General features: G+C 43.0%; 1 protein-coding gene across 1 annotated transcript in view; it reads left to right on the top strand.

Annotated features, from left to right (window-relative positions):
• The first annotated feature begins 2,038 nt into the window (after positions 1–2,038).
• PPP2R2C (protein phosphatase 2 regulatory subunit Bgamma) overlaps positions 2,039–11,578 on the top strand; it is a 200,248-nt gene continuing 190,708 nt past the window's right edge. The window contains exons 1-2 of the mRNA XM_064653280.1: positions 2,039–2,175; positions 2,371–2,451. Coding sequence (XP_064509350.1) covers positions 2,160–2,175; positions 2,371–2,451 — 97 coding nt within the window. The 5' untranslated portion in view covers positions 2,039–2,159. The remainder of the gene's footprint in view (positions 2,176–2,370; positions 2,452–11,578) is intronic.

Genomic DNA, 11,578 nt, shown 5'->3' with positions numbered 1-11,578 from the left:
CCCTTGATTGTTAATTAATGTAAGAATCTAGAGTTTTCTGCAAAAAGAAGAGGCTAACAGTGGAATGCTAAGATTAATTTTATTTGTGATAATACTTTGTCATGAAAAGTAATAAAGGTCTACAGGTAATTTTTAGGGGCAGTTAGTATCACTGTAAGCAGCTGGATGAAGCTTTACTTTCATACAGCTCCATGACACTTTATTTTCCCTCAAATCATTGGCTTAAACTGTTTCAGTTCCAAGAATGCTAGTGCACATCCAGCAAACATATGGCTTGGGGATATATATACACACACTGTCTAAATCAACTGATGTTCTTTTACCTCAGAAGGCTTTATGGTCTTTGTAATTTAGGTGAAGTTCCCAGTGTTGGTGTTTTGCTTTGCTTCCAGAATAGCTGAAAATATTTTCAGAATGTTACTCCCATTTAAAACCTATTTAAAGCCTATTTCCTTCAGAAACTGTAATTGTCCTACTTACTCTTTCACAAATGCCACAGTGTGACACTGTCTTGGATGCAGTGGAGAAGAACATAAATATTTGAACAGAATACTTTTATGAGGAAACATTAACCAAAGTGCCCGCAGTTTACACACCTAAAGGTATCAGGAGGGTCTCCATTTGCTGCAAAAAGGGATGAACGTAGCAAATGTCACTGCACGGAGCACTTAGGCTTACTTGATAACAGGTTTGCTTTCTTACTAACCTCTCAGGGATGCTGTAAAGGGTTTGTGGATCTACATGGGTGATGGGCCAGATGAAAATGTAGGTATGTAAAGTAGAATTTATGCCGAAAGTAATTCTTCCTTGCCATTTCCATACCATTTCACAAACAGCGAAAAGTAGATGGACGAGCCAGTGTAACTATGCCATGACAGCTGCCTACATTGATACTTTATCCTCTTGTTGGCTCCTAATCTCATAGTCTGGCTTGATTATAGTCATCTTGTATTCTTTCTTAAGCTTTTCTCATTTGCCCATACAAAGTGTGTTTGCTCTCTTTGTAATGAGCTGTGCTATGTGGGCTTCTGACACTGTGACCTTGAAAAGACAGACGATGTTGGCAGGATGCTGCCAACTACAAGCTAAGCAGTCACAATTGTTTTAAGTATCAAGAAAGTCACTTGCTTAACAGAACAACTAATGCACCTTTACATTTCCCTCCTGTCATGTTTTTGGGGTGGACGTGTAAGAATAAAGGTGTTTATTAACATGACTTAGCTCTAGCTGACTATTTCAGTGTTTTAAAATTTGCCATTCCCCTTACCATTTCCCAGTGGAGGCAAAGGTCACTGCACAGAGCACTTGGGCTTACTTGGTAACAGGTTTGCTTTCTTACCAACCTCTCAGGAAGGCTGTAAAGACAGTTTGCAGAATCACAGGGCCTCGCGGGCCAGATGAAAACCACTCTCCTGCCTTGCAGTGATTTCGGTGTATATAAACCTCAACAATTTACACGGTATTTGTAGCCTTTATCCGTAAGATAGCCGACACGGACTAGGGCTGGTAAGCGAACTGAGGTGAATGTCGTGGGACATTCAACTCAACCACCAGTGCTTTGCGTGGCGAGGTGGGAGCAGCAGCAGGGCCGCTGGCACGGCTGCCACTGGCGAGGCCCCGGTGTGTGGTCTTCCCCAGGGATGTGTGTCCAGGCTTCTGGCGCACCGGGACGCGCACCCGCGCGCGCCAGGCTGCCCGCAGCGCGGGCACGTGCGGCACCCGGTGGGAGCTCCCAACGGCAGCCGGGCAGACGGCACGGAGGAGTTGTCCCGGACGGACGACACGAAGGAATTCTCCCGTACGGAGGGCAGGGAGGGGTTCTCCTGGACGGAGGGTAGGGAGGATTCTCCTGACCGGGGGCGAGGCCAGGCTGGGGCGTCGCATCCCACCCGGGGCCGGGGTCGCTCACACCTGTCGGAGCCGCGGCGGTGCCGGGCGCGGCGGGTCCTGGCGAGGCTGCGCCGCCTCCGCCGGGAGCTCCGGGCGGAGCCTTCCCTCCTTCCCGTTCTCCCTCCCCCGGCTCCCTGAGCGCCCCGAGGCAGCGGCGGCTGCCTGCGCCCGCTCCGCTGGGAGAAGGAGGAAGCGCCCCGAGCCACGGGCGTTGGGAGCAGAGCAAATAACAGTTCAGAGCAGTGGGCGCCTTCCGGAGGGCAACACCCATGTCCCACAAGCAGGGTATCTGGAAACGCGCTCCTTCCCCCGGCGCTCTCTGTCCCCTTTCATCCTTCTGTTCCCTCCTCAGCTCCCTCCATCTCTTCTCCCCACTCTGCCTCTCTCTCCCGTCGCCCACTTTCCCTTCTCCCTCCCTCAAGCCCAGTCCCCCCGCCGGCTCTGGGTGCCCCTACTGACTGTGCCTTTCCTCCTGCCCAGCCGGCGGCCCCGCAGGCGAGAGCGCGGCTGACTGGTGCCTCTACCAGCTCAATGGAGCAGCCGAGTTCGAGGTGTCTGAAGGTGAGTACAGAGGTGCCGAGGGGGGCGCGGCCCCTCGCCCGCTGTGCCGGCCGGCAGCGTGTGGAGACACGGGAATCCCTGGTGGGAGAGAGACGCTGGCAGCACGTGGCAGCCCCAGGGCTGTGGGGCGGCGGAGGGGGCGAATGTGCCCAGGACAGGAGGGGAGGTGGGCTGGCACGGGATGCCCGCCGGTGGTTGGCATGTTCCGGGCCTTGTGAAAGTGTCTTGGCTGGTGTTTGTGTTTTTTTTTTTTTTGTTGTTGTTGTTGTTTGTTTTGAAAAGTAGTGTTTCGCATCTGGTGGCCTAGGTGGCATCAGCCCTCTTGGCCTTGGCCTCGGTGGGTGCTGGTGCAAGATGGCCTGCATAGTACCTGCCGTAAAGTTTTTTTGGCCTTTTTTCACCCCCTTAACTTTCAAAACAGAGGAAGGCTGGAAAGTTATATTTTTTAATATTCTGTGATCAGAGAAAGAACAGTCCTTGGGTGCTAGGGAAGAAAGTTTCCCCACTGTCTTCGAACCGTGTATGGTTTTGAACATGCAGAGACTTAGGTGCGAACCTGTGTATTTTCCATGAAGCCAGATGTGTAACGAGCAGTGCCGTGAGCCTCTTTCGGTGTCTGTTTTCAGTGAGCTGAGTGGAGCTAATACCACATCTCGATGCTTTTGTTCTGCTGGTGCTATGTATTCCTGAGAAGAGTGTATTTACTGTTTTAAGTGCATCAGAAGTCCGGCTAGATTGAAAAACTTTCCAGTACTGAGGAAGGTGGCACACTGTAATAGATTGGGTTCAGGTTCGGTGTTAGGGGAAACTTTTCAACACTGGAATACATGAAGTAGGTAGACAGCGAACTCTCACTCATTTCAGATATTTAAGGTTTATTTCACAAACACAGATTGAAGTGATAAAGCTACAGACCTTGCCTTGGGGGAGGTAGAAAGATTACCTGTTTGCATTCTCCTCCAACTTTATTATCTGTGACTCTTTGGGATGTGAAGTCTTCTGTTATGTCTTGTGCTTTGCTGTTTGGAGAAGTGATTAAAACCCCAGCATACTACTAATAAGCTATAGCTCTATTGAGGCTTTGGACTAAGATTTTCCTCCCAATTATTCCATGGTGGTTTATATTTCAAGGTGTACTTAATAGTGTGTGTAATTACACAAACTTGCATACTAAAGCATTTCTCAAAAGATGTTGTGATTTTGTGCCTACATGACTGTTTTTTTGGTGAAATTGCATACCAAACCAGATGTGATGACGATAGGTGGGGGTGGAAATTACATCCGTGTGAGGGAGTGTAATGAGTGAGTGACAGCATTTCTTAGGCATCACAGAATGCTGAAAACAAGTATTAGGTTGGCATTTACTTTCATTTAAAGATTTGAATGAGTAGAATATGCTTCTTAACCTCATTTGTCTGGGTAAATACCAGTGTTTCAGCACTGCTTTGAGATGATAATGTTTTCTTCTCAACGGATGCTTTATTCCTTTGATTTATTGGGTCATCTTTTATCACGGGGCATAATTTTTTAAATTGCTTAGCTAGCCCTAACTTCAGTTCTCTTTAATGCTGGCAATTTTTGGATTCCTAATTTTTCTCCATGACTTAAATGTACATATTACATGTTTTCTCTTTACTCAGCATGGGAATATGTGAAATTCAGAGAAAAGAAGACTGAAGCAATGTAATTTGATCACACAAACTATAGAATCAAAGTAATCTGCAGGTAGTAACCCTGTTTATTTTAGTAGGGTTATATATAAATATGACGTATTTTCCTGAGTACATTGTTGTCCATTAAATGCCACTGATATCTAAGAACACGTACAGCAGTGTAATCAACACACTTTGCAGAAGTAATAAACAATATTTCAAAGAGAGGTCCATGGTGGCAGTGACTTGACCTCTTTTGCATGCGAGTTTTTTTTCCTGTCCTTATCCCAGTTCTTTTTACTTTTCAAAAAGGCCACAACTTGTAACTATAGCTGCATTGGTTGGGATCACCTAACTGAAGGACAGAAGGACTAGTTAATCTGTATTAAATATTATTGTGTTATTTATATATCTAGATAGATATCTGTGTATATTAAGCTTTTACATACTAATGTTCTAAGTTCAGTGAGTCTTCTGGGCATCCCTTGCTGCTTTTGCTATTGAATGCTTGCAGTGACCTTGCGGTACTCTGTCAGTTAGACTTCAGAATTGTGTTCTGCAACGTTTCTGTCTTAGCCTAGGAAAGAAAATTATTCTTTTTCCAAAAATAGATATGTTAGATGAAAAACATTCATTTACATAACAGAAAACCGAAATTACATATTTCAAATGCAAGGAAAAATAGAGCATAGTAAGTAAAATATCACAATCAAAGCCAAGATAATCATGTTTGATTTAGTCTTGCTGCCTTGAAACAAAATCCTATTTCAAATATTGCTACTTCTATAATTAACGTCTAAGTGTAAAATATATTTTATTCGTGCTAAAGATCTCAAAGCACTTTGCTCACATTAAGTGCAGGCTCACAAAAGCTGTATGAAGAACAGTATTAGAGTATCCATTTACAGGCTAGAAGAATTAAATATAAAAGTTAAGGATGTGATTTTTATAGAAGCTGAATGTCAACTATTAAGTGGATAGTACCCTGGGACTTCTGAAAAGTCAGGTCTTTTGCTGTTTGCCCAAATGATCTAGTGGATTGTTAACAGGACTGCTTATTCCAGACCCTTTGCTTTAAGTTCCAAATCACATTAACTTCTTTCAAACTTCGTGTAAGTTAAAGCATGTTTGAAATATTTTATGAGGTGAACTCTAAGCTGGCATTATGTTATTCTAGATAGCATTACATTCAGTAATGATTATACGGTTAATGAAAAGATCGACTCAAAAATCATATTAAAGTTACCTCATCAAAGACTTGAGATTGGTTTACAGTGTAAATTTTCTTTTCATCTATTTTGTAACTTTATGCTCTCGAGTGGTTGAAAGCTCTCTTAGCATTAGTGCCTTGTGAATTGTGATGTGAACGTTCCTGTTCACTTAGCTTATGGTGCTCTAATGTTCTCTTTTATTTCTGAGTAATTTGAAGAGAGATTTATTGAGACTATGAAATTGGTAATATACTATTTTGTTGTAAAAATACATTTGAACAATGTAGCATTTTAGGGAACTAGAAGACTTGTGAGCTGATTAATACAAATTTAATCACTGTCAGGTTTACCTCCAATTGCTTTTTGTTTACTGTAATTTTCAATCAAAGACAGTAAGTCTGGATTTGGTTCAATACTGTCTTTTCTATTATTTCACAAATTCCATGGAAAGCAATGTGCTTGCACAAGCTTACAACTGAAGTAATGTCCTTGTTAGTCATGCCTTCATTAGTGAGGTCTAATTAAATAGGAAGTCTCCATCTGTAGATGCTTTCATATCCCAGTGCTTTTGTGGCTGAACCAAACAATTGATTTTTCCTTGGTCTTTCATAAAAAGGCATGGTAGCAGCTCTTTTCTTAACACTTTGCAGTTTGCCAACATTTCTTTTGAAGGATCATCACCATGAATGGATGTTGTGTTTCCGTGACATCTTAGTTGGATGGTGTGCTTTACAGTTCTGGGCTTCCAGCTGTCCAATTTGGAGATGTAGTGTACTGAACAGTATCTCTTCTGCAGGCCACAATTCTGTGTTTGTTCAAAAGAAACCAAAATTCTTGGAAGGGGCTGATATACCCCTTGTGTCACCCCAGGATACATTTAGGACACTGCCAGCTTGCATACAGCACTGTAAGGTGTGTCACAGGGCTTTCTGTATCACCCTGATGTACCCTCTGATGCTATGTATGTGTATAATACAATTATTCCAGTCCTGTTTCATACATCCCGGTTTATACATTCAGAAATTCCCCGTATTTCATCCCTCCTTTATTTTGCAGTTACTTATAGTGGTGCTTGGTTGGTTTACTGTCTCTGACACTTGAGAGCTGCTGCAGCACAGGGAAAGGGCTTCTGTCTGAAAAGTCTTATCATCATGCTTTGCTTCCTTTATGACATTGTCTGTGGCTGTGTAAGACCAGATCCAGTAAATGACTCATTGCAAGACATTGTGTGTATTTGATTATACTTCTGTTTGCTGCTGCACAATTTGACATTGTTTCAATATGAAAAGTTCAGCATGATAGACAAAGAAGAAAGGTTAAGGTATATTGAAATTATATTTATTTGGATAGCTTTACTTCTAGTGATACTTACCTACATTAGTCCATTTTGTGGTATTTTTATCTGTTGTTTATGGAGCCTTGTTTATACATAGCATGGGTTTTGTAAGAATCTTTAGTTCAAATATTTTTGTAGATTACTATAAAAAAGGCTTAGTGAGTGACAATGAAACACGGGAAAGTATATGTATTTGTTATGAAAGGGAAAAGGTGAGTGGCTTATTTACATTTATTATTTGTTTCCTAATGTTGTGTTTTGATTAAGAGTTGGTTTGAATTTATGGAATGAATTAATTTAATTAAGTACATTGAGATGATTTAATTGCAATGATTAATAAAATCCTTGTTTACATGGTATTTCTGTTGGAATTTAATATGGGTGTTTTCTCCTACGAGTCATTAAGTGTCATTTTATCATAAAACAAGTACTTGTTAATGCTATGTTAATTATTTTGTATTGTAAATATCTAACTGAAGACATTAGCTCCTTTTCAATAACCTGAAAAGTGGTGTTGCTGTTTCTTCGTGCTTGAAAAACAGACTATTTTTTTTTAACAAAGTTTTCAGATCTTCCTGCCCTTTTCAAGGACTTCACGTGCTCCTCTAATGTGCTGTACTTATTTAACTAACTCTGGATCTTTAATGCTAGAAGTTGTGGCCTTCCTCATCTGAGTTGCCAGGATGTGCTCTTCAGCCAGTTGCCTTTTTACTTTCTAGTCACAGAATCACAAAATCACAGAATTGGTTGAGTCCAACCTTTGACCGAACACCACCGTGTCAGCTAAACCATAACACTAAGTACCATATCCAGTCGTTTCTTGAACACCTCCGGGGATGGGTGTCCACTTCTGGACAGCCTATATCAATGCTTTATCACCCTTTCAGTGAAGAAATTCTTCCTGATGTCCAACTTGAGCCTCTCTTGGCACAAGTTGAGGCAATTTCATCTTGTCCTGTCACTTGTTACCTGGGAGAAGAGGCCAACCCCCACCTGGATACAGCCGTTCAAGTAGTCGTAGAGAGTTTTAAGGTCTCCCCTGAGCCTCCTTTTCTTTAGACTGAATACCCCCAGCTCCCTCAGCTTTTCCTCATGTGACTTGTGCTCCAGACCCTTCACCAGCTCTGTTGTCCTTCCCTGGACACGCTCTGACACCTCAATGTCTTTCCTGTTGTGGGGGCCCAGAACTGGGCACAGTACTTGAGATGCAGTCTCAGCTGTGCTCATCACTTCCCAGGTCCTGCTGTCCACGCTATTGCTGATACAAGCCAGGATGCCACTGGCTGCCTCAGCCACCTGGGCACAGGCTGGCTCATGTTCACGTGCTGTCAACCAGCACCCTCAGGTCCTTTTTCTGCTGGTTTGCTTTCCAACCACTCTGCCTCCAACCTGTAGCAGTGCCTTGAGTTGTTGTAACCCAAGGACAGGACCTGGCACTTGGCCTTGTTGAACCTCATACAGTTGGCCTCAGCCCATCAATCCAATCTGTCCAGATCCCTCTGCAGAGCCTTCCTGCCCTCCAGCAGATCGACACTCCCACTCACCTTGGTGTCATCTGCGAACTGACAGAGGGTGCACTCAGTCCCCTTGTTCACATCATTGATAAAGATATTAAACAGGACTGGCCCCAGTACTGAGCCCTGGGGGACACCACTGGTGACCAGCCACCAGCTGGATTTAACTCCATTCACCACCACTCTCTGGGCCTGGACATCTGACCGTTTTTACCCAGTGAAGAGTGCACCTGTCCAAGCCATGAGCAGCCAGTTTCTCCAGGAGAGTGTGGGGGGAAATGGTGTCAAGTGCTTTGCTGAAGTCCAGGTAGAGACATCCACAGCTTTTTTCTCATCCACTAGGTGGGTCACCTGGTCGTAAAAGGAGGTCAGGTTGGTAAAGAAGGAACTGCCTTTCCTAAATCCATGCTGCCTGGGCCTGATCCCCCAGTTGTCTTGTATATGCTGCATGATGTCACTCCAGACAATCTGTTCATTACCTTCCCCGGCACTGAGGTCAGGCTGACAGGCTTGTAGTTCTCCAAATTCTCCTTCCTACTGTTCTTGTAGGCATCGTATTGGCAAACCTGCAGTCAACTGAGACTCCTCCATTTAGCCAGGGATGCTGATAAATGATGGAGTGTCGTGGCTAACTCTTCAGCCAGCTCCCTCAGTACCCTTGCATGGATCACATCCAGTCCCATAGACATGTGAGTGTCTGAGTGGCACAGCAGGTCCATAGCTACTTCCTCCTGGATTGCAGGGTATCTGTTCTGCTCCTTATTACTGTCAACCACCTCAGAGGTGTGGTTGCTCTGAGGATAACTGGTCTTCCTGTTGAAGACTGAGACAAAGACAGCATTAAATACCTCAGCCTTTTCCTCATCCATGGTGACAATGTTCCCCCCTGCCTCACATCAAATAAAGGATGGGGATGTTCCTTGGCACTGCTTTTGTTATTGATGTATTTATAAAACCACTTTTTATTATCCTTCACAGCAGTGGCCAGATTGAGTTCAAGCTGAGCTTTTGTCTTCCTAATTTTCCCTCTACATGACCTAATGACATCTTTGTACTCTTCCTGAGTTGCCTGCCCCTCCTTCCAAAGGTCATAAACTCTTTTTTTTTTTTCCCCTGAGTTTCAGCGAAAGATCAGGCTGAAAGGTCAGCCAGGCCGGTCTTCTTCCCCGCTCGTGTTTTGGCACACAGGGACAGCCTGCTCCTGCACCTTTAAGATTTCCTTCTGAAAGTATGGCCAGCCTTCCTGGACCCCTTTGCTATTAAGGACTGTTTCCCAAGGGACTCTCTGAACCAGTGTTCTGGACAGGCCAAAGTCTGCCCTCTGGAAGTCCAGGGTAGAAGTTTTGTTGGCCCCCTTACTTCACAGAATCAAAAACTGTCATTTCTTGGTCATTATGCCCAAGATGGCCTCTGACCACCTCGTCTCCTACCAACCCTGCTCTGCTCCTAAACAGCAGGTCTAGTGGGGCACCGCCTTCCAGTCTGCCCCTTACATAGTCAGTTTTCTAGTTTCTCTTGGTTTCCTCAGTGTTGGTTTTAGTTTCCCTTTGTCCTTTCTCTCTGCAAAGGGGGTTGTGGGTGGTCTCAGTCCACTGACTGATGCACAGTTTGGCAAAGGTGTCTGTCCTCTATGTCATTGAAAGTCTGCCATTTGCAGCAGGTGCCTGCACAGCAAACCTTAGCGCTCTCTCTCTGTCTATCTTACTATTTCTATGTCTACAAGGCTTACCATTTTACGTGATCCTTTCAATTCCATCCGAATAACTTCTGGCAATTTTGGTTTTGGACATTGTTGAATTATCAGAATTTCCTTGGGTGTTTCAGTTGGCCACATCCTTAAAGAGACACTTGGTATACTCACCATGAAAGATGAAATCACTCTGTTGCATGTCTGATTATGCAATTATTAGCAAGTCAAAAATCATGCTTTCAAGTTACATAGTCCAGAATTTTACAGGGACATCTTTTATGTGCCCTCTTTCTCATTAAATATGCAATAATTTAATTTAGGTAATGATTTTGTCAGTAATTACACTGATGAAGTAAACAGGGATTTTGTTTGGGTCCCAAATTTGCTGTTTAGACAATTTTTTTTTATTGAAGTCAAACATTCAGCTCGATTAGTGATGGACAATTTAGGGAGTATAGAATTGCCTGTCGTTCCAGCCAAGATACAGCAAAATCACCAGGTCTTCACAAAGCCTCCTCTTCCATTATAGATCAAGTCGGAAAGCCAGGGTTCCTTTGAGGAGCTAAGTTTTATATAGGGATAGAGAGTACTCATTTTCTGGTCTTTCCAGTTTATAAATGTTTGCAGAAATTGTCCAAGCTGTCTTGGAAAATGTCTGAACAGCTGAAGCACAGAAAAGTTTTTTCTACTGTGCAGATTTTTCTCTGTATGAACTTTTCAAGGCTGAAAGAAATTTCAAGCAGGTAAGGTGCTTCTGTTTCAAGAATTGCAACCAAGAAGCTTATCTTGTGCAAATATGAATTCAGAAGTCATATTGCATAAGTGGGAAAGTGATCTGTTTTTAATATTCTTATTAATCAGTTCTTTTCTGTATAATGCAGTAAAATGCCTTTTTTTTCTGCGTAAAATGAGGAGAGATTCAAAGAAGAAGTCAGTATCTTTTCTTTTGTGTCTTGGTAGTGCTTGATGAAAAAATTCCAAAATGATTTAGAAGTATTCAGATATTTCAACTGCCTTTCTCTCACAGTATGCTACTTGGCTATATACTCCTTATTCAAAAGAATGGGCAGTAGCTCACATCTTTGTAAGTCTGTAATCGCCTAAAGGTGTGTGACAAAACCCCCAAATAGTGAAAGGTGCTGTTTACTAGCCGGGTTCTGCATCTTGCCATTTCAGTTGAATTGTCAGGGTTTGGTGATCCAGAAGAGGGAGCTGCCACATAAATTAAGTTTTCTTCAACTTAACAAAATCTCCTTTAAAACCCTGCATGGACTTGTTTGTTTGTTTGTTTGTTTGTTTTGTTTTAAGGTTGACTTCAGAGATTTCATGTGATGCCTTTTTGATCACTCAGTTCATAGTTTGCTGATTTCTAAGGACACCGTTAGAGACTTAGATCTTTAATTTCCCTCAGTTTTCAGTATTGGTTCAGTGTTTATCTTTAAACATTGTGTTTGAATACTGCCCTAAAATCTTTGGTTGGTATGATGAGTGCAGTCCCTTCTACTGAATCTGTTGGGTCTTTTTAAACATAGATGTTTGACTAGCATGCTGTAGATGTTTAATAGATATTTTCTGTAGCATGCAGGAAAGGCTTTGTGGTGGCTGGCCTTCCTCAGTGCAAGTCCATGTTAGATGGGGGTGGCTTCTGGGCCATTGTAATGTTTTTCTTGTGTAAGGGGTGGTTCTTCTGTCGCAGTAAGCACATACAGCTAAATATTTTGAAA

Source organism: Pseudopipra pipra, chromosome 4 (assembly GCF_036250125.1).
Source record: "Pseudopipra pipra isolate bDixPip1 chromosome 4, bDixPip1.hap1, whole genome shotgun sequence".
NCBI lineage: Eukaryota > Metazoa > Chordata > Aves > Passeriformes > Pipridae > Pseudopipra > Pseudopipra pipra.
Note: the sequence above shows the minus strand (reverse complement) of the source record. Positions and strands in the feature narration are given on the sequence as shown.